Below are 21291 nucleotides of genomic sequence, written 5' to 3'. Positions count from 1 at the left end.
GGTTGAACTCAAAGCTGTGAACTTCCAAGACAAGGGGCTCTCTCACTTGAATCACATCTCCAACCATTTTTGGCTTTTAGTTATTTTCCAGGCAGGGTCTTGCTTTTTGCTAGAGGCAAAACACCTGTGATCATCCTACCTGTGTCTCCCACATGTCAAGGATCACCCGGGCACAACACCCTGCCTGGCTCCTTGGTGAGATTGGGGTCTTACTAAGTTTTTGACAGGGCTGGCCTTAAACCGCTATCCTCCCTATCTATGTTTCCCATACTTCTTTTTATACCCTATACATTCTGACCATGATAAGCAATATATTACCAAGTATGTCTTCTTTGATATCTTAAGCTTTCCTTGCAATATTCTTTCTTCAGGAGAATAATCCATCAGTGAAACCACATACCCAAAATAGATTTTTATATATTTATATAATTTATGGAAAATTGTGTTTAAATTGACAGTTAAAATTCTTAATATTTTTCTGAGTATTTTATCCTCATACTTGCCACATTCTTACAAGATAGACATTAATTTGGGTAAGGCTCTGTAAGTATATATCATCTCTTCTCTTTCATTTTGAACAGGTAAAATTTGTGACTTGTTTTAGTTAATATTCCTTGAAGGAAATTACCTTTATTAATGATTTTTGAAAATGTAATAACTATATTATAAATGATAGAATGGTATGTTATCATGAATTGACAATTGCATGAGCCAGTCAGAGGATATCATAGGAAAAACAGTCATGGAATTAATATATTTTAGGATTGAGGATGTATTTTGATGGTTAAAAGAAAAATATTTACATACCACTACTTTCTAAATAATATTAGTGTCAACCACTTATTTGAATTATCTAAATATATTATCTACCAACAAAGTTTTTGTGACTCATATGGCACCTTTATTTTATTACACACATTTTGGGCAAAAGGAACATAATGTACAAAACTGAAATTTGCCCACAGTTTCCAGTAATGTATTGACAGGAGAGCTGTAATTTTTTTTAAAAAGTGTCTTTTCATAACATTCATTACTAAAGAAAACCAACTTTTATGAAGACATATGGTAATAATTTTCTGAGATGTGTTTTGAGCAAGATTTTTGTTATTTATTTCTCATTTATTCATATGTGCATACCTTGTTTGGGTCATTTCTCCCCAATATCTTCTGCCCCTTCCCTCTCCTCCCCATGCCCCCACACTTCCAGGCAGAAACTCTTCTGCCCTTATCTCTAATTTTGTTGAAGAGAAAACATAAGCAATGATAAGAAAGACAAAGAGTTTTTGCTAGTTGAGATAAGGATAGCTATACAGAGAGATTCCTAGCATTGCTTCCATGTACAAATGTGTTACATTCTAAGTTGGTTCATCTCTAACTGTCCTTTTTTCTAGTTCCTGATCCCCTTCTCATATTGACTTCTGTCGCTTTAAAATTTCTGTAGTAGTTCCTCTGCAGTGAGGACATCAAATACTATCATGTTTTGTGTTTCTTACCTGTCCTCATACCTCCTGTGTGTGCTCTCCCCTTATCATGTGACCCAAGTCCACCCGCATTGCTGCATTTGCACTAGATCTAAAGCCTGCATATGAGGGAGAACATATGATTTTTGGTTTCTGAGCCTGGCTAACCTCACTGTTTTGAGCAAGATTTAATCATAGATTATCTCTTCATTAGAAGCATTAATGACTATGAAACATTATAATGAATATTGTCATTAACACAATAGAGAAACAGGCTTCCATCAAAAATACTGGTAGCTTCACAAAAGTGGGGAGAACACTGGTGTTTGAACTCAGGGACTTGTACTTGCTAGACATGCACTATAAAACTCAAGTGACAAACACAGCCATTTTTGAAGTTATTTTTCAAAGAGGACTTCAGTTTTTGACATGATGTCTCTTGGATCATGATCCTCCTGATCCCACTTCCTGAGTAGCACTGCTTATAGGCATAAGATATCACACCCAACTCTAAGGTCCAAAATTTATTAAGTATGTAAAGATGGTTAAATTCCCTAACTACTGAAATTTATGCAATCAGCAAGAAGAAGATAATGATCATTTCTATCAAAGTATTTTGTTGTTAAATAATGTCCAGCACACCGTCAGGGCAATACTTAAAATATAGCTCAGGCCTCAAAAGAGTATAGATATTATAATTACCTTAACATAGGCATAACTTGAAATTAATATGTAATCCTGTTTTAGAGCAACATGACAAAACTATAAAAATATGTTTAAAAAGAATTGAGAGACAGGGCTGTCTGCTGTCTCCACTCCAATTCAATACAGTTTTGTGGAATTTCTAGCCAGATCAATAAGACAAGAGCAAGAAATAAAAGGAATTAAAATAGGGAAGGAAGAAGTCAAACTATCCCTATTTGTAGACAATATACCTAAAAGACCCCAAAAACATGATCAAAAAACTACTAGAAATCATAAACTCTTTCAGCAAAGTAGCAGGATACAAAATTAACATACAGAAATCAGTAGCTTTTCTAAACAACAATGTACAGACTGAAAAAGGAATCAGGGAAACAATACCATTTATTACAGCCTCAAAAACATAAATCTAATAAAAGCAACCAAAGACCTTTTCAATGAAAACTATAAATCACTGAAGAGAGAAACTGAAGAAGACATCAGAAGATGGAAAGAACTTCCATGTTCTTGGATTGGTAGAATCAACATTGTGAAAAATGGCCATTGTACCAAAAGCAATCTACATTTTCACTGCAATCCTACAAATGACATTCTGCACAGAAATAGAATAAATAATCACGAAATACATATGGATACACAAAAGACCTCAAATAAACAAAACACTTCCGAGCAAAAACTCCAATGCTGGAGGCATCACAATACCAGACTTCAAAGTATACTACAGAACCATAACAATAAAAACAGCATGGTATTGGCACAAAATCAGACAGAAAGATCAATGGATTAGAATACAAGACCCAGACAGAAGCCTACATACCCAGAACCTACTGATCTTCAACAAACAAACCCAAAACACACAATGGAGAAAAGACAGCCTTTTTAGCAAATGCTGCAAGGAAAACTGGATATCCACATGTAAAAGAGTGAAACTAAATCCCTATCCTCCACCCTGTACCAAAATCAACTCAACCTGGATCAAAAACCTCAATAAATGACCTAAAAATTTGAAACAACTCCAAGAAACAATAGGAAATACACTGGAATAGATAGGTATAGGGAAAGACTTCCTAAACAGAACTCAAAAGGCTCAGCATCCAAGAGAAAACAGTCATCAGACTCAAGAGACAGCCCCAGAATAGGACAAAATCTTTGTCAGCTGTTCATCTGATAACAGACTAATATCCAGAATCTACAGGGAACTAAAAAACTCCGAATGAAAGAACCAACACCAAATGAAGAAATGGACATGTGAATTAAACAGTAAATTCTCAAAGGAGAGGTACAAATGGCCAGTAAATATATGAAGTGTTCAATTTCCCTGGTTATAAAAGAAATGCAAATCAAAACAACACTTTGATTTCATCTCACCAAAGTTGGAATGGCTATAATCACGGGTAGTAACAACAACAAATGCTGTCAAGGATGTGATAAAATAGGATCCATTATACACTGCTGCTGGGAATGCAAATTAGTATATTAGTCTATTAGGGAAAGCAGTCTGGAGATTCCTCAAACAACTAGAGATACCAGTGCTACTGTTCCTGGACATCTACCCAAAAGAACATAAGACAGGATATAGTAGAGACACCTGTACACCGATGTTCATCACAGCACTATTCATAATTGCTAAGTGCTGGAAATAACCCAGGTACCCTACAACTGATGAATGGATCATGAAATTGAGGTTTATATACACAATGGAGTATTACTCAGCCAAAAGGAATAATGGCATGGTGTTTGAAGGTAAATGGATGCAACTGGAGGACATCATGGTAAGTGAAGTTAGCCAGGATCAGAAATGCAAAAGTTGCTTGTTTTCTGTAACACGTGGAAGATAGATCCAAAGATTAAACCTATATACAAAAACAAGCTTCTCATGTACAAACTCAGAAGTAGAACATCTTTGTAACAGTGTAACTTCTCTATGAAACTCTGGGAAAGAGGGAAAGGAAAAGAGAATGACAGAACATCAGTAATGTTGCATACCATAAGATATGAAAGTAGAGGACAGAGAATGTGTATTGAAATCTGTTGAAAATCTGGGGAAGGAAGTAAAGTGTAAGGGAGAGCAATGGAAAGGATTAAAGAGCCCAGAGTAAAGCACACCCACAGTGGATAGATATTGGAACATCAACTAAATATTAATTACAAAAAACAGTACTGTAAAATAAACACAGTGTATTCAGAGGGGGAAGGTATTAGTGTGGGGGGGGTGAATGAAGGATATCAAGTATATATCCTTATATATCCTATATATATATATATAGGAACATATATAAGTATATGGTGGATAGACTACATATAAGTATATGAAATAGAACTAAAAAAACTTCTTGCAGAAAAGGTTAGATTAAAAAGAATTAACCTAGAAGGTAACACACACACACAGGAAATCAATGTGAGTCAATGCCCTGTATAGCTATCCTTATCTCAACCAGCAAAAACCCTTGTTCCTTCCTATTATGGCTTATACTCTCCCTACAACAAAATTAGAAATAAGGGCAAAATAGTTTCTGCTGGGTATTGAGGGGGTGGGGGGAAGTGGGAGGGGGTGGAGTGGGTAGTAAGGGAGGGGGTGGGGGCAGGGGGGAGAAATGACCCAAGCCTTGTATGCACATATGAATAATAAAAGAAAAAAAAAATAACAAAAACCTCTTGCAATTGCTTTAAATGGGGTGGAAAGAAGGCTAGGGGCTGAAGGAAATATAAATAATGTACAATATAAGTCTGATTGGAATTGTCACTTCAAATCCCCCCATATAATGAATATAGTCTAATAAAAATTTTATTAAAAAGAACTGCATTACTTTGACTATTTTGCATTAAGTAAAACACCCAATAATATATTATTGTATGCTAACTTTACCAATATGCCTAAAAAAGGGAGAGAAAGAAATGAAGCACACACAAATACAATTGGAGTAAATAAAATTAACAGTGAAAAAAAAATTATAAGAACCTTCCATACACTATTATAGTAGATTTACAAAAAAAGTGACATAAGTAATTTTTTAATAATCTAACTTATGAAGAATGATCTAAGAAACTCCAGATACAGTGAATCCTAAATTTTGAAATTATGCCAATTAAAACTATTTCTGTATTATTTTTACTTTCTTATTTTAATTTAGATGGCAAAAGTTAAATGTTTCAATTGTTTTAGGAACCTAATCCAAAAGGACAGTACATAAAAATATGTACATATTAAAGAAAATATAGGTTGGGCTTAGTGGCTCAAGTCTGTAATTCCAGCTCTTTGGGAGGATAATGGTTTGAGGTCAGTCCCAGTAAAAACTTTTTGAGATCCCATCTGAGCCAGTCAGTATACTTAGGCAGGGTTGTATGTGCTTATCATCCCAGTTACTCAGGAAGGCAAAAATAGGATGATTTCAGTCCAGGCTGGCCCACTCATAAATTAAGGGCCTATTTAAAAGAATAACAAATACAAAATTGGCTGTTAGAGTGGTAGAGTACCTGCCTACTAAACACAATATTTACTAAGAAGGCATAAATCAAATAAGAATTAATGCAGTTAGCTATTACCAGGAAATACAGTTAATAGAGGAACAGAATATTTGGGTACATTAAAAAAGCAAAACTGAGGACATGGATTCAATATAGGACAAACAAATTGAGAGAAAAACAAAGAGATAAAAAGGAAAATACTTTCAAAGACACTTTTAGAAATCCAATAACTATTTTGATAGTGAAATCTTGTCTTAATTTTGTTTGAAACAATTTACTATAATGTTTGCCATTAACAATAGAAATTTGAATATTTGACATTTAATGTTTTAAAATATTGTTCACAAGAGTATCAGTGTTTTTGTTTATTTTGTTTAGCTTTGCTTTGTTCTTATTTCTTTATTTTGGTAGTGTGTTGGCCCATGATATTATCCATAGCTTATGTATTGTCTTGTCTCGAGCGTCAACAAGCACTGATATACTTCAGTGTTGTGTGAACTGGATGATCCCAGAGCGAAAAATACACTACAAAAGTGTCCTTAGTTTGCCTCCAACTCACCTATATACTTGCCCCCTATCCACTAAATAAAATAAAACAAACAGATAAATCATTTTTGTTTAATTTTAAAATACCCATAGATCTAATTTTGAGTTCACTGAGATATTCATGCTGCCTTCTCTGTATGACCAATGCTTATATCCTCACTGGAGAAAACAGGATCCACAAAACTGAGTCACAGTTCTTAATTTGGTGATCTTAATAATGGTGTGTTATAACATGGCAAGAAATGAATGAACTTTTTTTAAGCATACATGTGATATTTACATATGTGCTTACAACACATCTCAGATTTACCTCCTCCATCATTCTCCCTCTTCCCCCTTCTCTCCTTTCTTAGAACAATTTCAACAGGTTTCATTCTTTTATTTTCATATATGAATACAAAATACATTCATCGTATGCTTTTTCTTTTGGTGGGACTGAGGCTTGAACTCAGGGCTTTGTGCTTGCAAATCAGGTGCCCTACCACTTGAGTCACGCCTCCAGTCGCGAATGAACTTTGACATGGTGACTCCCAGCACTTTTCAGAAATCACATTCTGATTCTACATTCTCATGCTCCTTTAGAAATAATAGGAATGATGAGAACTTGGCAATTGTAAACAGGCAGAATATCAGTTTTTTTTTCTTTTTGGTGGCCCTGGGGGGTTTGAACTCAGGGCTTTGTGCTTGCTAGGCAGGTGCTCTACCCACTTGAGCCACACCCCTGGCCCCAGAAAATCAGTTCTGTAATATAAAATAGAAAGAGTACAGAATCCAGAGAAAACACTTCTTGAATGCATGTGCTCCATCAAAAGACATGGTGTTGGGCAAAACAATTAATTATGAAACAGACCCCCAAAGCATTTGCCATAAACGAACAAGGGTACATTGGAGCTCATTAAAATGAAGAACACCTGGATCATCACAAGTTATTAAGAGAGTGAGGCTAACTATAATATGGGAGAAGATCCCTGTACCACAGATATACAAAGGACTCATAACTAGAGTGGGTAAAACACACACACACACACACACCTCTAAAAGGCAGGTGACAAAATAGGCAAATGGACAAGTGACTTGAAAAGACATGTCACCAAAGTAGATCTCTAAATGGCCAGTAAGCATATGAGAAAGGCCCTTGACTTTGCTAGTCATCAGAAAATGTTAATAAATGCAAAAGCATTAGCACCAGGAGCTTCTAAGCGGCATAAGATGATAATAAAACAAGCCACAAGTTGGGTGAAGATATGTCCAACACACGACCAAAACAGAGCATTATCAAGAACATGCAAAGAACTATAAGAAAGTTAGAAAAAGAAAAACCAACTCAAAGGTTTTGGGCAAAAAGACCTAAGCAAGCATTTCACTGGAGAGAAACACGAAAGTGAGCTAGAGATAGGAAAACACGCTCAAACCTTTTAACGACCAGGGAAATGCGAATGCACTTTATTTTATTATCACCAGATTGGCAAAAATGAAAAAGTTAGCAAGAATGTGAAGCAAGAAGAATTCTTGCACACTGGTGGTCGGAGTGTGGAGATTACCTTCCCATCTGTCTCTCTCGTCCACTTCATGATTTTCTTAAGTGTCTGTTTAAAGGGAAATAAAAATTCAAACATGAAAAGAGGTTAAAACTCAGTGGCACTCGAGCAGTTGATTATCTCCATTTTGCAAAGGTGGACAATGTTTGAAATTGCTCCAAAACCACAGATTTAAACAATGAAAGACCTGGGGCAACAGCTGGGTTTCTCCTTCCAGTCCAGGTTTCAACTATAAGATGCTGTGTGAATGGCAGCAGCTGTGCTTGCTATGACACCACAAACACCCAAAATGACAACTTCTCACTCCTATTTTCATACACATGAAAATTTATTACTTAGACTAAGCACATATTTTTGCAAACCAAGCAGAGATTTCAATAGGATCTTAGTCTTAGACCATTCCGGAAGCTGACATTAAGGAAACTATGGTGCCTCAACGGTGCTACCCAGTGAAGATTTTGACACTAAAAAGAGAAGACGGGGCAGCGGAGGGAAAAGGAGGCAGGTGAAGAAGGTGGTGGTTCCCTGGCCATCTCAGCAACAGGAAGGCATGAGGCACCTCACTTGGGCCAGGTCTCCCAGATTAGTCACATCAATTACACAAAATGTGGCCCTACCTTACACATCCCCTGCGCCCCCTCCACCAGAGGCCTTCACTTCTTTCGAACATAGAAGTTGCAAATTCCAGTCTACTTTAGAAGAAACTCTAACTTTCAACAACCCCTACCAGACTGGAGGTACTCTGTTCAAAGAAGCACTGTTCCCAAAGGTTTGACATGTTGAGGCACTGCTGTAATAACCACTAAGAGTCCATGAGGAGAGGAATGGTCAATTCTGTGTAGAAGTCAGCTCCTTGATAAGAGAATATAGTAGAACAGTCAGGGGCTAACACACATCTGCTTTGTGTTTTTCAAAAACATGTTCTGTTATCTTGTGCTCAACATTGTTCAACACAATGACCCCAAGACAGTGAGTGAGTAGCTTTTTTCTTTCTAATCTTTCTTGCAAATTTTGTAACATGATTCTTTCATGTCCCTTCTTGTGTTTCTCCACAGCTTCCTGATTTTTTATTTTGGTATCCCCTTTCTAGGAAATTTATGTAAAAATATTTTTAAAACATTTTTATTAGTGTAAGTTAATTATGCAAAAGGACCCCATTGTGATACTTAGAACGTGTGTGTAATGTATTGTGGTCAAAATCACCTCATGTATATTACAGTCTTAGTCACCTTCCCTCCTCCCTTCTCCTTTTTAATAGTTTTTAGTGGGTTTCATTTAATCTCAGTATATCTGAGTGACATCAGAGAACATTAGTTTAAAAAGTTAAATAGTGATAATATTTTGATTGAGGATTCCTATATATACAATATATGTATCATAGTCGAGGATTATCAGTTTTTAAAGCATTAGTTAAAATGTAAAGACTGAGGTTAAGTTTTAACTGGAAGCTTCCAGTTGTCATGGTTATCATTATGCATATTAGACCACCTTTCTTTAAATGTAAATGATTACAGAACTATCCCTTTACAAGGCAACAGGATCCAAAATTCTTCCATTTCTCAAAAGCTCAGAGGAGTTGTAAAGGTTACTTCCTGAGGAAGTGTGTACAACCACTTATCAAACTTTCCTGTAAGCAGTTTAATGAATGATACGTGAAAACTGAGAAAATAAATTGAGCTACGGGAATAATTCAAAATGAGTATAGTCTGAACTCAGCTTGGGGATTTATTTACCCAGAGGTTTGGATTTAGAAGGGTGAGCCATTCCTGGTGGTCAATTTGATAAGGCATTTGTAATATCTCACTTTCTCTCCTGTTGGGGGAGGCAAAGTATAATTGAACGCCCTGTGTGGCATCACAGAATGCACAATGGGGAAAACTGACCTGGGACATTTAGTCTGTGTAAGCAATTAGGATTTTAAACTATAGGACTATTAATCTATAATCTGCTGCTTTCTGCTTTTGTGTGTTGCCCCTGAGAAACACTTCAGAACTTTGCCAAGGATGGCTGAAATTGACCTGCAGTGGTATTGGGTAACAGTGAGACTGTAAGGTAAAGATGCAGCCATGAATGCTACATGTGCTCAAAGACACCAATTGCTGCTTTGGGTTTCAATTGAACTTTATTTGCTAGTTCTTATCCACTGTTAGTATGTCAAACCAGCAAACCTGGGGAAATCCGTGATCATCTTCTGGCTGGAATTCTTTATTCATTTTTAAACCTTGTACTTGAAATCCATCTTCATCTTGTACTTCTGCTGGTTCTTCATCTGCCATGTCTTCTTTCCTAGTAACACCAAGAGCATATAGAGAAATTAGTATTTACTTTAGTCACACACACACACACACACACACACACACACACACACAGCATGCAGTAGTATGTGAATGTTTATAGCGAAATTGCTTGTGTGTACTAACATAACTTATACCGATTCACTACATTGTCTGTGTTGTTACTATATAGGACTAATTCATCCTTTTTAAGTAGGGGAAACTACGCACGGGAATGTAAAGAGATTTCTATCAAGTACTGGCCTACTTTGCACCGTCAAAAACACATACATGGACACACATGCAAGAGAGAAATAATCAGTCCTTATCTGTTTTACAGTCAGATTCCCTCAGCATCTCACACCCAATCTTACCCGGGGAAGACATGGGTAACTTAGATGTGGGTCTAACGGTGCTCCAGGAAATGAGTAATAGTTTTCCAGTTGTAATTTCTTGCTATTCTAAACGTCCTCCTTTCTCCAAGCCCATATAAAGTGTATGGGAAGTAAAGGGTTGTATTTTAAGAACACTTAATACTTGAAAATAAAGTCAGTACTACAGGTGTTTCTTGCAGGCAGTCAACAGAGAATGACATTATAGCGCCCAAGACAAAATAGGCCTCAAGACAGAAGAGCCTTTCTTTCAAGTTTAAATGCACATAGCTGGCTGTACATGACATTTGCTGACCATACAATGTCATTCCAGCAGTGACTCACTGGCCTAATGAGATTCAGGTGTCATGAAGGTCACTGGAATGCACCCAAGGTAAAACACGAGTAAGTATAATTTTCAGGGTTACAAATCCTGAACTTACACTTTTTAAAAAAAGTAAAGTAAGGGGCTGACCCCAGTTAATGCAAACAGAAATGTGTGGTCACTCAGGTGCTATTGCTGAGAGACAGACCCCTGGACGTCATTTCAATCTCTCTATGCCTTCTCCTAGAACATGTACATTATTGGCACATGTACAAAAACTAAAAGAACACTTATGGAGGACTCAGGGTCCTCTTTGGTCGGCCACTTACAAAGGCTTTAAATGCTGCCTATACTTTCCTTACTTGTCTAGAAGGCAATGAGAGATTCTGATCCTCACTGAAAAAAAACCAAGTTGCTCTTGGAGAATTTGCAACCTGAGAGAAAATTTTCAAAATTTGGGCTACAATAAAATAAAGTGTTACAGCATAAAAAGGATGATTTTGTGCTGACCTAGATTCCATTTTGTCATGTGGTTTGTCTTCTTTCTTGTCTTCTTCTTCATGAGTGACATGGTGATTTTTGGTCAAAACTTTGGGGGCTTCTTCCAGCCTTGAGGTTCCTAATGAGCCTTTATTATAAGATCATGTTTAAATAAACACATGTGTTTATTTAAGCACCAACTGATAATAAATAAACATGTGAAACAGTTTAAATAAACATGTGATAGTTATTTTAGGGAACTTACTGTCTCTCAGTCCAACAAGGAAGTACAACACAGCTGAAAACATTAAAAAACCAAATGATGCATAGGCCAAAATTTATAAATCACACGCCAACCCCCGATGACAGAATTAACATTTTGTTTCTTTGAAACAAGATCTCGTTCCAAAATGCAACAAGGATGGCCATTTTGAGATAGCTGAATCAAATGATTATATCAGAAAAATGATTAAGATATACTGAATATAGGGGAAGCCAAGGGTATACCAAGTCCAAATGAAGAATAAAAGCCTTACTCAACTAAACAAAACATAACTGGCATACATGTGAAGACTTGTGCATGCTTTTTAGTACTGTTTAGCGGAACTCTGACAACAGCATATACATTTGGTTATCATAAAGTGGTCAGATGTAGGTAACAAAAGAAACCAACACTATCAGGAAAATAAGGTGAAGACATGGAGGCACATTATAATATTTTAGTCTAGGTAACTGATTTCTTTGTTTTAATTAAATAATGTGTGACAATGAAAATTTTAAGACACATCAAGAATGAATAGTTTGTAATAAAATCATTTGTGACAAAGAATTCAAGGTGGAATTCCTTAAAAAAGTAAAATTCCCCAGGAGGTTTGAATTTAAGTAGTGTCTATAGGTGTAAGGATACATGTGATAGGCAAACTAGGAAAAAAAAAAGCAATGTGACAATTTCGGGAACTTACATCCAGCACACACCAAGGCACACCACATGTTATGGCCTATATATGGAAACTGACTTACATCTTCAAACCTGTTCATCCATGATAAGCTAGCTGTGCTCTCTGCAAGAACCATGCAATACTGGAAATGGAAAGGCCCACGGGGATTACCTAGACAAACCCTCTCATCCAACCTGTGCTTTTTCTAGCAGTTCCCAAAACGGATTTTCCAAAAGCAAAGGGGTAGGTGAGTAAGCAGTTCAGACAAGGGCAAGCAAGTAGAAAAGAAACAGTCCAGTGGACCAGTGAGTTGTTCAATTCTCTTTATCTGAAATAAAGATCATTCCCTAAAGTCCTCTCAGTTGGGAAATGAAATGAAGCTGACCATTCCCGAAGTACCTTAAGATCTTCTGTGTTGCTAAAATAAGCTTACCTTCACAGATTGTGTTTTTGGACATCACCCTCAGATTTACTCGTAGACACTGTTCTTCTCTTCTTTCTGATGGAACCTAATGCATTTGGCACAAATACAGTACATTGGACAGGTGTTATTTTGTACGACAGAGAAGTATGTGCTGATATTGATGGTAAAACTGGAATAGGTGATGACGAATGGTTCCTTTGACTGTTTGCTGAGAAAAAGTACCAAATGTGTGCTAATTTATTTTAAATATATGATTTCATAAAATATGTTTTGATACTATGAGGTAATGATATTGTAATGTGGGCATTTTTATAATAGACAAAATAAATACGCATAGTATTTATTTCCCTTACGAGACACTGATATGAAATGTGTCTTGGGAAAGCACCTACCAGGAATAGTTGCAAATGGGCTACTTACGTAGTATATACTGGAGAGGGTGAATGCCACCCACGGGCAGATGATGGCCATTTATAACAAGGTATGTGTGATGATGGACGCTTTTTGATTACAGGGTTTGAAATCTGTGTTTTCGGTTCTGGTTTCTGAGCAGATTGGTGCAATAAGGTAAGACATTACTAGCAATTATTTTGCTGTAGCTAGCTTTCTTTTGGGGAGAAAAATATTCTGCATAAAAGACAATTATAGCCAGGTGCCAGTGGCTCACGCCTGTAATCCTAGCTACTCAAAAGGCAGAGATCACGAGGATCATGGTTTGAAGCCAGCCTGGGCAAATAGTTTGGAGACCCTACTCAAAAGACCCTTCACAAAAATAGGGCTGGTGGAGTGGCTCAAGGTGAAGGCCCTCAGTTCAAGCCCCAGTACCATACATAAAAAAATTTTACTTCCTTAAACCCCCAATTTCCCTTTAGTGCATGAAAAACAAGTACAAAGATACTTTCTTCTAGACTAAGAAGTTATATCACACAATTCCAGTAGAGAACAGAAACAATTAATTTAAAGGAAATCTTTTACTTCAAAACCTAATTCAACTTCTGAATCTTAATTAAGGGTTAGAACATTTCTCAAAAACTTTTTCCTCAAGAATTTAGAAACAGTTCACATAAGCTGTTATGTTTTCTATCTTCTACTAAAAGTTTACTAATATTACCTAATATTTCATCTCTGGGGTGAAATGCTGGTACAACAAACTTCAGAGAAGTTTTAATTAGCTGAAGTAATTTATTAATTGGAGTGCAGAATGCCACAAACAATAAGTTACTTATGTTATAAAATCTGACCTGGCTAAAATGCATATATGTTACTAGGAAATGTGTCACTACAAGGCACCTGACAAACCTCTGGAGACTTGTTTTGGCCTATGATACACATTCATGCTCACCTTGCATGGCATGTCTACACTTGTCTGTGATGCCACATCTACAATCACTTTAGGAGGTGTTATGCTATCCTTAGATGGTCATTTCATACTTGCGTCTGATGATCTTCCAGCTTTTCCCTCAAGATGAGCTTCCAAGTTCTCTTCTACATTAACTTCGGGTAGGACTTCCACACTGGTCTCATCCGCATTTGTCTCAGTGGACGCTTCCATGCTAGCTGGGTCTATGCCAACTTCAGGAGATATAGCCATGCTGGTCTCAGGGGAGGTGTCCAAACTCACCACTGGTGATGCCTCCACACTCACCAATGGGGATGATTCCACACTCAAAGGCAATGAGTCTAAGCTTAACACAGGGGATTCCATGCTAGCCATGGGAGTAGTAGCTATGCTCACCATGGGGTGTACAGCAGGTTGCACATCTGTATTCCCCTGAGGAGGCATTTCCACATTCTCCTTGGGGGTCACTTCTATGTTCATTTTGGGGGCTGCCTCCACGTTCACCTGGGGGGGGCACCTCCACGATCACTTCAGGTGGCACTTCTGACTGCTTAGATGGTATTGCCATGCTAGCTTTGGGGGATATGCTCATATTTGCTTCAAGAGGGGTGTCTGCTTTATCCAGGGGAGTCATATCTAACTTTGTGTGAAGATTCATTTTGACTCTTAACATAGAAAGCACGGTGGAAGTCTTCAATTCATCACTGCTGTGGCTACGAACTGGCACTTGTATATAACGAAGGACATGATTGCTGATGACTGTAATTGAATGAGAACAGAGGAAAATTCCATAAAGTCAGAAATTTCACAAGATAAAAACAATATACCATGACAGTATAAGACAGGAACAGAGAAAAGAGACTATTAGCAAATCACAGGAATTACAACACAGGAAGTATTCAGTGAAAATGCATCACAGACACAGTACAGAACCAGAAGCAACACCAAAAACAGAGTTGCTGCCAGGCACCAGTGGCTCACACCTGTCACCTTAGCTACTTGGGAGGCTGAGATCAGGAAGACCACAGTTTCAGGCCATTTGAGACTCCATCTCAATGAAAAAAATGCTGAGTGTGGTGCCATGTGTGTGTCATCCCAGATATGGCAGAAAGTGTAAAAGCAGAGAACAGAAGGATTGTGGTTCAAGCCAGCCTGGGCAAAAAATAAGACCCTGTCTCAAGAATAACCAGAGGAAAAAGGTCTGGAGGTGAGGCTCAAGCAATAGAGTGTGCCTAGCAAAAGTGATGATCAGAGTTCAACCTCAATACTGCCAAAAATGGAAAAAAATGAATTTTGTTGTAAATATTTTGCTCCAGTAAGTCTATCATGTTTACGAAGAGCCCTCTGACAATGGCATTTGTTCTAATAGGAATTAACCTGAATCGATTAAGCAGAGTGTCTTCTGGTAAGTGAATGGCTCAGTATGAAACAAAAGCAAGGAAACACATGTAAATGGGTAGTACTAGGGAAAAGGTGTTGAAAAGAAATTACTTTAAACAAACACTTTAGTGTGCTAAAGTCAGCCATGACTGTATTTGAGGGACTGTCTATGGGATGAGGGGGATGGGGGAAGAGGGAAAGAGAAAGGTAGGGGGAACAATGCTGAAGTACATTCTCTTTAGTGATGAAGGTGGCACAAGTCAACTTACTGAAAGCTGTTGAAAAACAGAGGGGATTGGAGATGTGGGGGAATAAAAATTCAAGCAGTGAAAACAAGAAAAAGATCATAGAGGCAAAAGAGTGAAGCTTTCTCCAAAGTGTGGCCACATAACACTTTTAAGCCACCACTTAAGATATGTACTTAGATAATATATTCATGTGTGAAATACCACAACGAAAAGCCTTTAAACAATGAATACACACTTAAAAAACGAAGGACAGGAATGTAAAACAGGTCCTATGCAGAGGTAGGTATTAATGGGGGAGGGGCGAGCGAACATAGGGGTGAAGGACGGTGAATATGGTCGAAGTACTTTGTATATGTGTATGAACATAAGAATGAAGCCTGTTGAAATTGTCTTAAGAAGGGAGTGGCAGGATTTGGGAGAATAATGGAGGAAGGAGGTAGATCTAACCAAGATATATGGTAAGCATATACGGTATATAGTGTCACAATAAAACCTCCCTGTACAACTAATTATATGCTAATAAACATGCTTAAAAATGAATTGTACTGAGAAATAATCACCTGGCTTGTTCACATACTGGTTGTCACCATGAGAGCGCTCTCTTCTGTCCTTTCTATTCAGAGATGAGCTTCTTTTAAGTTCTCTTTTTCCTAAAGATTAAATCAAAGGAGTATTACTTTTCTTTTCAAAAATGACTTAAATATATTATTTCGGGAGTCAGCTACTCATTTTATCAAACATTTTTAATCTTCTCTACCCCTGCTTATAAGAATTTATTTAACTTCAAGAGATTACAGAGATCTTGTGTACCCCCAAACTTAAAATTACTTTACTCCATTTTCTGAAAAGGAAAAAAGTTAGAAAATGGTAAAAATTCAGAGGGAAAATGTCTGATATTATCTGACAACACCAGAGTTCCCATGTTAGGACTACACAACAAGCCATTGTGTCTAATACTAAAAGTAATTTATAATTAGTCATAACTATTTTTAAACAAACATGAGCATTAGCATTTGATACTGATGTCACAACTTATGCAATCCAACCACTCATAAGGGAAACAGCCTGCTTCATGTAGACACTTTTCCATTTTACTTGGCATATTCTAGCTTTGATGCTGAGGAATATCTGTTTAAAAGAGAATTTCTCTTCCGGGGACTTGTAAATTAAAATACATTGTGATGACTTGGAATTGCTCCTTCAGTGCAATTTAAGTAATTGCTACCTTCAAAGTCATCACCTGTCCCTTCTGCTTACATGTCTCATTAATATGGCAAGTAGACACATTAATGAAACCACACTACTGTTGACTCAGTATATTAAATCTTTGTTAGTTCCTGAAGGTAATGAGATAGTAAAACATAGTCAACTCTTGTGGAACAATTGAGATATATTAAAATGAAAGCACATATATATGATATTGTAATTAATATTACCTGATTTTTCTAAAGGATTTAGTTGGTGAATAATAAATTAATTTTTGCTGTATGACAACTAAGGTGCTAGGAAAAATCTCCTTAACATTAACTCTGAATGAATCCAATGCTTTGGGAAAGCATAGTGAGGATGGAGTGGTAAAAGGATCAGCTGCTCTCAGACAAGTACAAGAGAAAATGTGTTGCACTCAGACTGGCAACAAAATAAAAAACCCTTCAAGCTCATTGTTAAAACTGTAGGAGTCTTAAGAGAACAAACAGCAATGTAAATTTGAACAAAACAAACGTTCTTTTTGCCCCAGAAATCCTTTTCAAGATATGACAACTATAAAATACTTTTAGACTCTCTTTTACTTGGATAACCACAGCTACAATTAATTACACTTTAAATGGTATCACCCAGTATCATTTATTGCAGTAGAGTTTTATAGCTGTCAGCATTGCTCAAAACATGCCAACGTATCTAATAATGTAAAACATACATTTTAAAATTCAACCTGTTACTACGCTTTTTCAATTCACAAGGCACAAAAGTGGTATTTGCTTTGTATTTACTTACTGATTTTTGAAGACAGAGTTTTACTCTGTTGCCTAACTAGCCCCAAACTCCTGGGGGCTCAAGTGATCATTCCTTTCAAACTACACAAATTTAACTTGTGTTCTATGAAAATGTGTAGAATTATGTTCAGGTACAGGGAAATTTCTATTGCGACAATAGTAAAGAAGGTACACAGTTTATTTTTTTTTAAGAAAAATATACAGGAGAGCCAGGTGTGTTGGTGCACACTTGTAATCCCAGCTACTTGGGAGGTGGAGGCAAGAAGATCAAGAGTTTAAGACCAGCCTATACAAAGTATTAGTGAGACCTTATCCTAAAAACAAAACAATAAAGGGGACAAGGGCTGTGGCTCAAGTGGTAAAGTACTTGTCTAGCAAGTGCAAGGTCCTTGGTTCAATCTCTAGTACCTCAAAAAATATGCATTGGATAAGCTGTGTAACTATTTGGCATCTTTATGGTGATTATAAATTTAAGATTTAGGGTATCCTGAGTTAAAATCTATTATAAAATCTCACCTTTTTCTTCTGCATTGGCATATGACATAGCTAAATATAAATTTACTGTGTATTGCATTTTTGTTTAGTGTATACAGATGAAAACCTTCCTGAAAATGCAAGCCAATGTTTAAATATGAACACTAATGAACTTAAAATTTAGCAATCATATTATTTACCATTTTTATTTTCAGTGTTCTCAGTAGAACCGTCCCATGAACATCTCTTTGATCGCTGATCAAAACGAGTACTCCATTGCATAGTACGCGAAACAGCAGCTCTATATTTCTCCTTTGAAAAATAAATGCCAATACTTTTAATATATTCATTATATTGGTTACCATAAGTTTTCCAGTTCAGACAACATGCCCCTCGCCAAACTTCTTTATCAAGTACAAGTTTTTGTGTGTCAGTCAGTCACTCCCAGATCTATTTAGGGACACTTAAGATTAACTGGACTAGACAGAGAGAATGGCATCACAGAGAGCATGCCAGATTCAGAAGAAATCAAGCATATTCAGAGTAAAGGAGTGGAATGACCTACAAGAGAAAAATGTAGTGTCAAAAAGAGAAAATCATACAGAATAGCCAGATGCCAAGAATAAATAACACAAGAAACTGAAGGGACACAGAAGAGAAAAAAAAGGACATAATGAAGCCACTGCCTCATAATAGCATGCCCAAGATACCAAAGAAAGAAAAAAGAGGGAGAAAAAGGCAGCAATAGTGCCACAAAACAAGAGAGTGAATGCTAACTATGTCAGGAAAGGGACTGGCAGGAACAGAAGGGACAGGGGAAGGGAGGGAGAGCTAGACAGGACAGCAAGTGCTCTGACAATTAGAGGTGGAAGAAAATCAGATGGGACAAGTCAGGGAAGGGAGGCAGTGGGATCTGCCCTTAGCCTCTAGGCAATGGGACAGCAATGTATGCTTTTTGGTGGCAGAGAGAACAGCTCAGAGCAAACCCTAGACCAAAGGCATCCTGTGAGCTACATCCTGAAGGTAGACAGGGCTCTGTTTCTGGAAGGCAGTTAGGTGGGTCTATGTTCCTGGACCTTACCAGGACAGGGCGAGTGCCTCTAATGCTGAGGGGAAGGAAACAAAGACAGGAAGTATCAAGATTGTCTCCTTTCCAAAGGGCCAGGAAAGGCGGACAAGGGCTAAGAAAAAAGTATTTCAGATACAGGCAATGCAGTGAGACAGACAGGCTGCAGAAGTACGCACTGTTTCAGCTTCTAAATTCTGTTTTCTCTTTTCTGAAGATAGTCTCCTTCGCTCATCCTTTTCTTTTTGCTCTTTTATCTTCCGTTGTTTTTCTTCCAGTTGCTTTTCAAACTGAAGTTTTGCTTTCCGTTCCTTCTCAAGGAGTTGCATCTCTTTATTGGCTGAAATATTCCAAATACATTTTCAAGGTGTAGAACCAAGAAAATATTTAAGTTTTACACATTATACACGTAGAAGGAACAGGTTATTTTATCTCATTCTCTTTCTTAAAACAATACAGTCTATGCTAGTAACTAAAGATTAATTATGTAAGTAAACACAGGTGGCCACCACAGAACCATTTTTCACTAGGTATTCATTTAACTCTGAAGAACTATAGTGTCCAAGCCAGATGACCTTCATTCTGGCCAAACTAAAATTCCAAATTAACAAGAAATGTTTTCTTTCATGTAAAATTTTGCTGACTTCAGATCAAGTCAAACTCCACCAGATTAATATGCTATATTTTAAAATACAGGCTTAAAAAACACATGGCCAGAATATATGTTTTGCTTCCTTCTATTAGGAAACTACTTTCACAATCCTCATCTATAGGGACAGTATTAAGCACGCAGATTTTATATTAATGAAGGTAGTAGTATACCCTATCATGGAAGTACATGTTTTCCTATATTCAAATTTTTCCTGAAGAAAACCTGGAGATTATCTACGCAGTTGTAAAATACTCTTCCAATACAGTACTCTTTGTCTTTCTCCTCAATCAAAACAAAGATTATTTATATTCCATTTGAAAAAGTTTGAGCACTAGGAAAAGCAAGGGAAACCAATTCAGAAATGTTCACATAAAGTTCATTCATTTTGATTTAAAGGAAAACATCTAATATATACCTTCTAAAATATGCCCGAACACTGTATACACGTGGGTAAATGTAAAACAATAAACTAAAAAAATGGACAAAACACAAACAAAATATACCTTCCTCTTGTCATTTTCTTTCTTGTCTACGTTCTTTTGCTAATCTTTGCTTCATGTCGTTTTTAAGAACAGAGCTATCGGTTACTACAAAGAGAATATAGTTAGATGTTAATACGATATCAAATTTTAAAGATACAACAATTTGACATCAATCGAAGCATTACAGAAATTATACCCATTGGTTTAAAAGCTGGTCTTGCATTATGAGATTGAGTAGCTAAGGAGCTAATGCGACTTTGACGTTTTTCTTCTGCGTCAGTTTGAGACACAGCAACTGGAATACAGGAAGATAAGGAAAGGCATTAGATGTTAAGAATACAAACTGCTAACCCAAGGGGTAGGCAAACCACAGCCAAATGTGTCCTGATAATAAAGGATTGGATCACTTCTATAAGGTAACATCATGACTACTTAATCTGAGTCAACAAAAAAGACATACTGAGTACCTGTGATGCTCAGCAATGCTTTCATAAGGAACTAAAAGTGCTTACTGTGGAAGTGCCAAGGTATTTGTGCTCATAAAGACAAGTAGAGTTGTTAATAGCAGTGGCAGCACAAACTTGTGGATGAGTAGAGAGTCGATAATAAATACCTTTCACCAAGTATCGGAAAAACTGAGCTGGCAAGGAATTAGAAAGAAGTTAAGTTTCACCCTAATTTGGGAATTTAGAAGATAAGAAATTAAGAATTTATGGATCCGAATTTGGAAACAAAGCATTAACAGCGAGGTCCTCAGAGAATGGGCCCAATTTTAAGTACTACATTTATAAATCACCTAAATCGGGGGCATAGGAAGCCCAAATTTGGTTCATGATTCCCATCATAACTACTTCTCAGGTTATTTCTATTTAATAAAACCGTTAAATAATCTGGTAAAATTGTACATTTTGAGAGACACTGTCTTTATGGTCAGCTAAATTGTGTCAAATACACACTCCTGTCCTTCATACTTCTAAGCAGGAGAACTAAATGCGCACACGAAACTGCCAGTAGTTGAAGTAGTAAGAAAGCTGACAAGAGTCTAATCTTCAAATTTAGCTGGGTCATAACTTATCTGAGCTGTTAGACCCCTGAGAACAAAAAATATCATTTCTCTCTTTTGAAATGGTGATC

General features: G+C 36.9%; 1 protein-coding gene across 8 annotated transcripts; it reads right to left on the bottom strand.

Moving 5' to 3' along the window:
* Positions 1-5855: 5855 nt before the first annotated feature.
* On the bottom strand, positions 5856-20913 carry LOC109675089 (MAP7 domain-containing protein 3). Of its 8 annotated transcripts, none has more exons than XM_074062528.1 (10): positions 20670-20913; positions 20354-20452; positions 20179-20262; positions 19203-19363; positions 18158-18269; positions 16050-16139; positions 13865-14620; positions 12532-12607; positions 11191-11308; positions 5858-9997 (listed from the first exon to the last, which is right to left on the bottom strand). In XM_074062528.1, exons 4-7 carry the CDS (start codon positions 19350-19352, stop codon positions 14229-14231), a joined length of 744 nt encoding a protein of 247 aa, XP_073918629.1. In that variant the 5' UTR covers positions 19353-19363; positions 20179-20262; positions 20354-20452; positions 20670-20913; the 3' UTR covers positions 5858-9997; positions 11191-11308; positions 12532-12607; positions 13865-14228. The 8 variants fall into 8 exon arrangements, with proteins under 8 accessions (XP_073918626.1, XP_073918629.1, XP_073918623.1 ...); XM_074062524.1 differs by lacking the exon at positions 20670-20913 and having other exon boundaries at positions 5863-8563; positions 9880-9997; positions 20354-20660; XM_074062523.1 differs by lacking the exon at positions 20670-20913 and having other exon boundaries at positions 5867-7759; positions 9880-9997; positions 20354-20660.
* Positions 20914-21291: the final 378 nt, after the last annotated feature.

Source organism: Castor canadensis, chromosome X (genome assembly GCF_047511655.1).
Source record: "Castor canadensis chromosome X, mCasCan1.hap1v2, whole genome shotgun sequence".
NCBI classification, from domain to species: domain Eukaryota; kingdom Metazoa; phylum Chordata; class Mammalia; order Rodentia; family Castoridae; genus Castor; species Castor canadensis.
The sequence above is the reverse complement of the archived record's forward strand: the minus strand, read 5'-3'. Positions and strand labels throughout refer to the sequence as shown.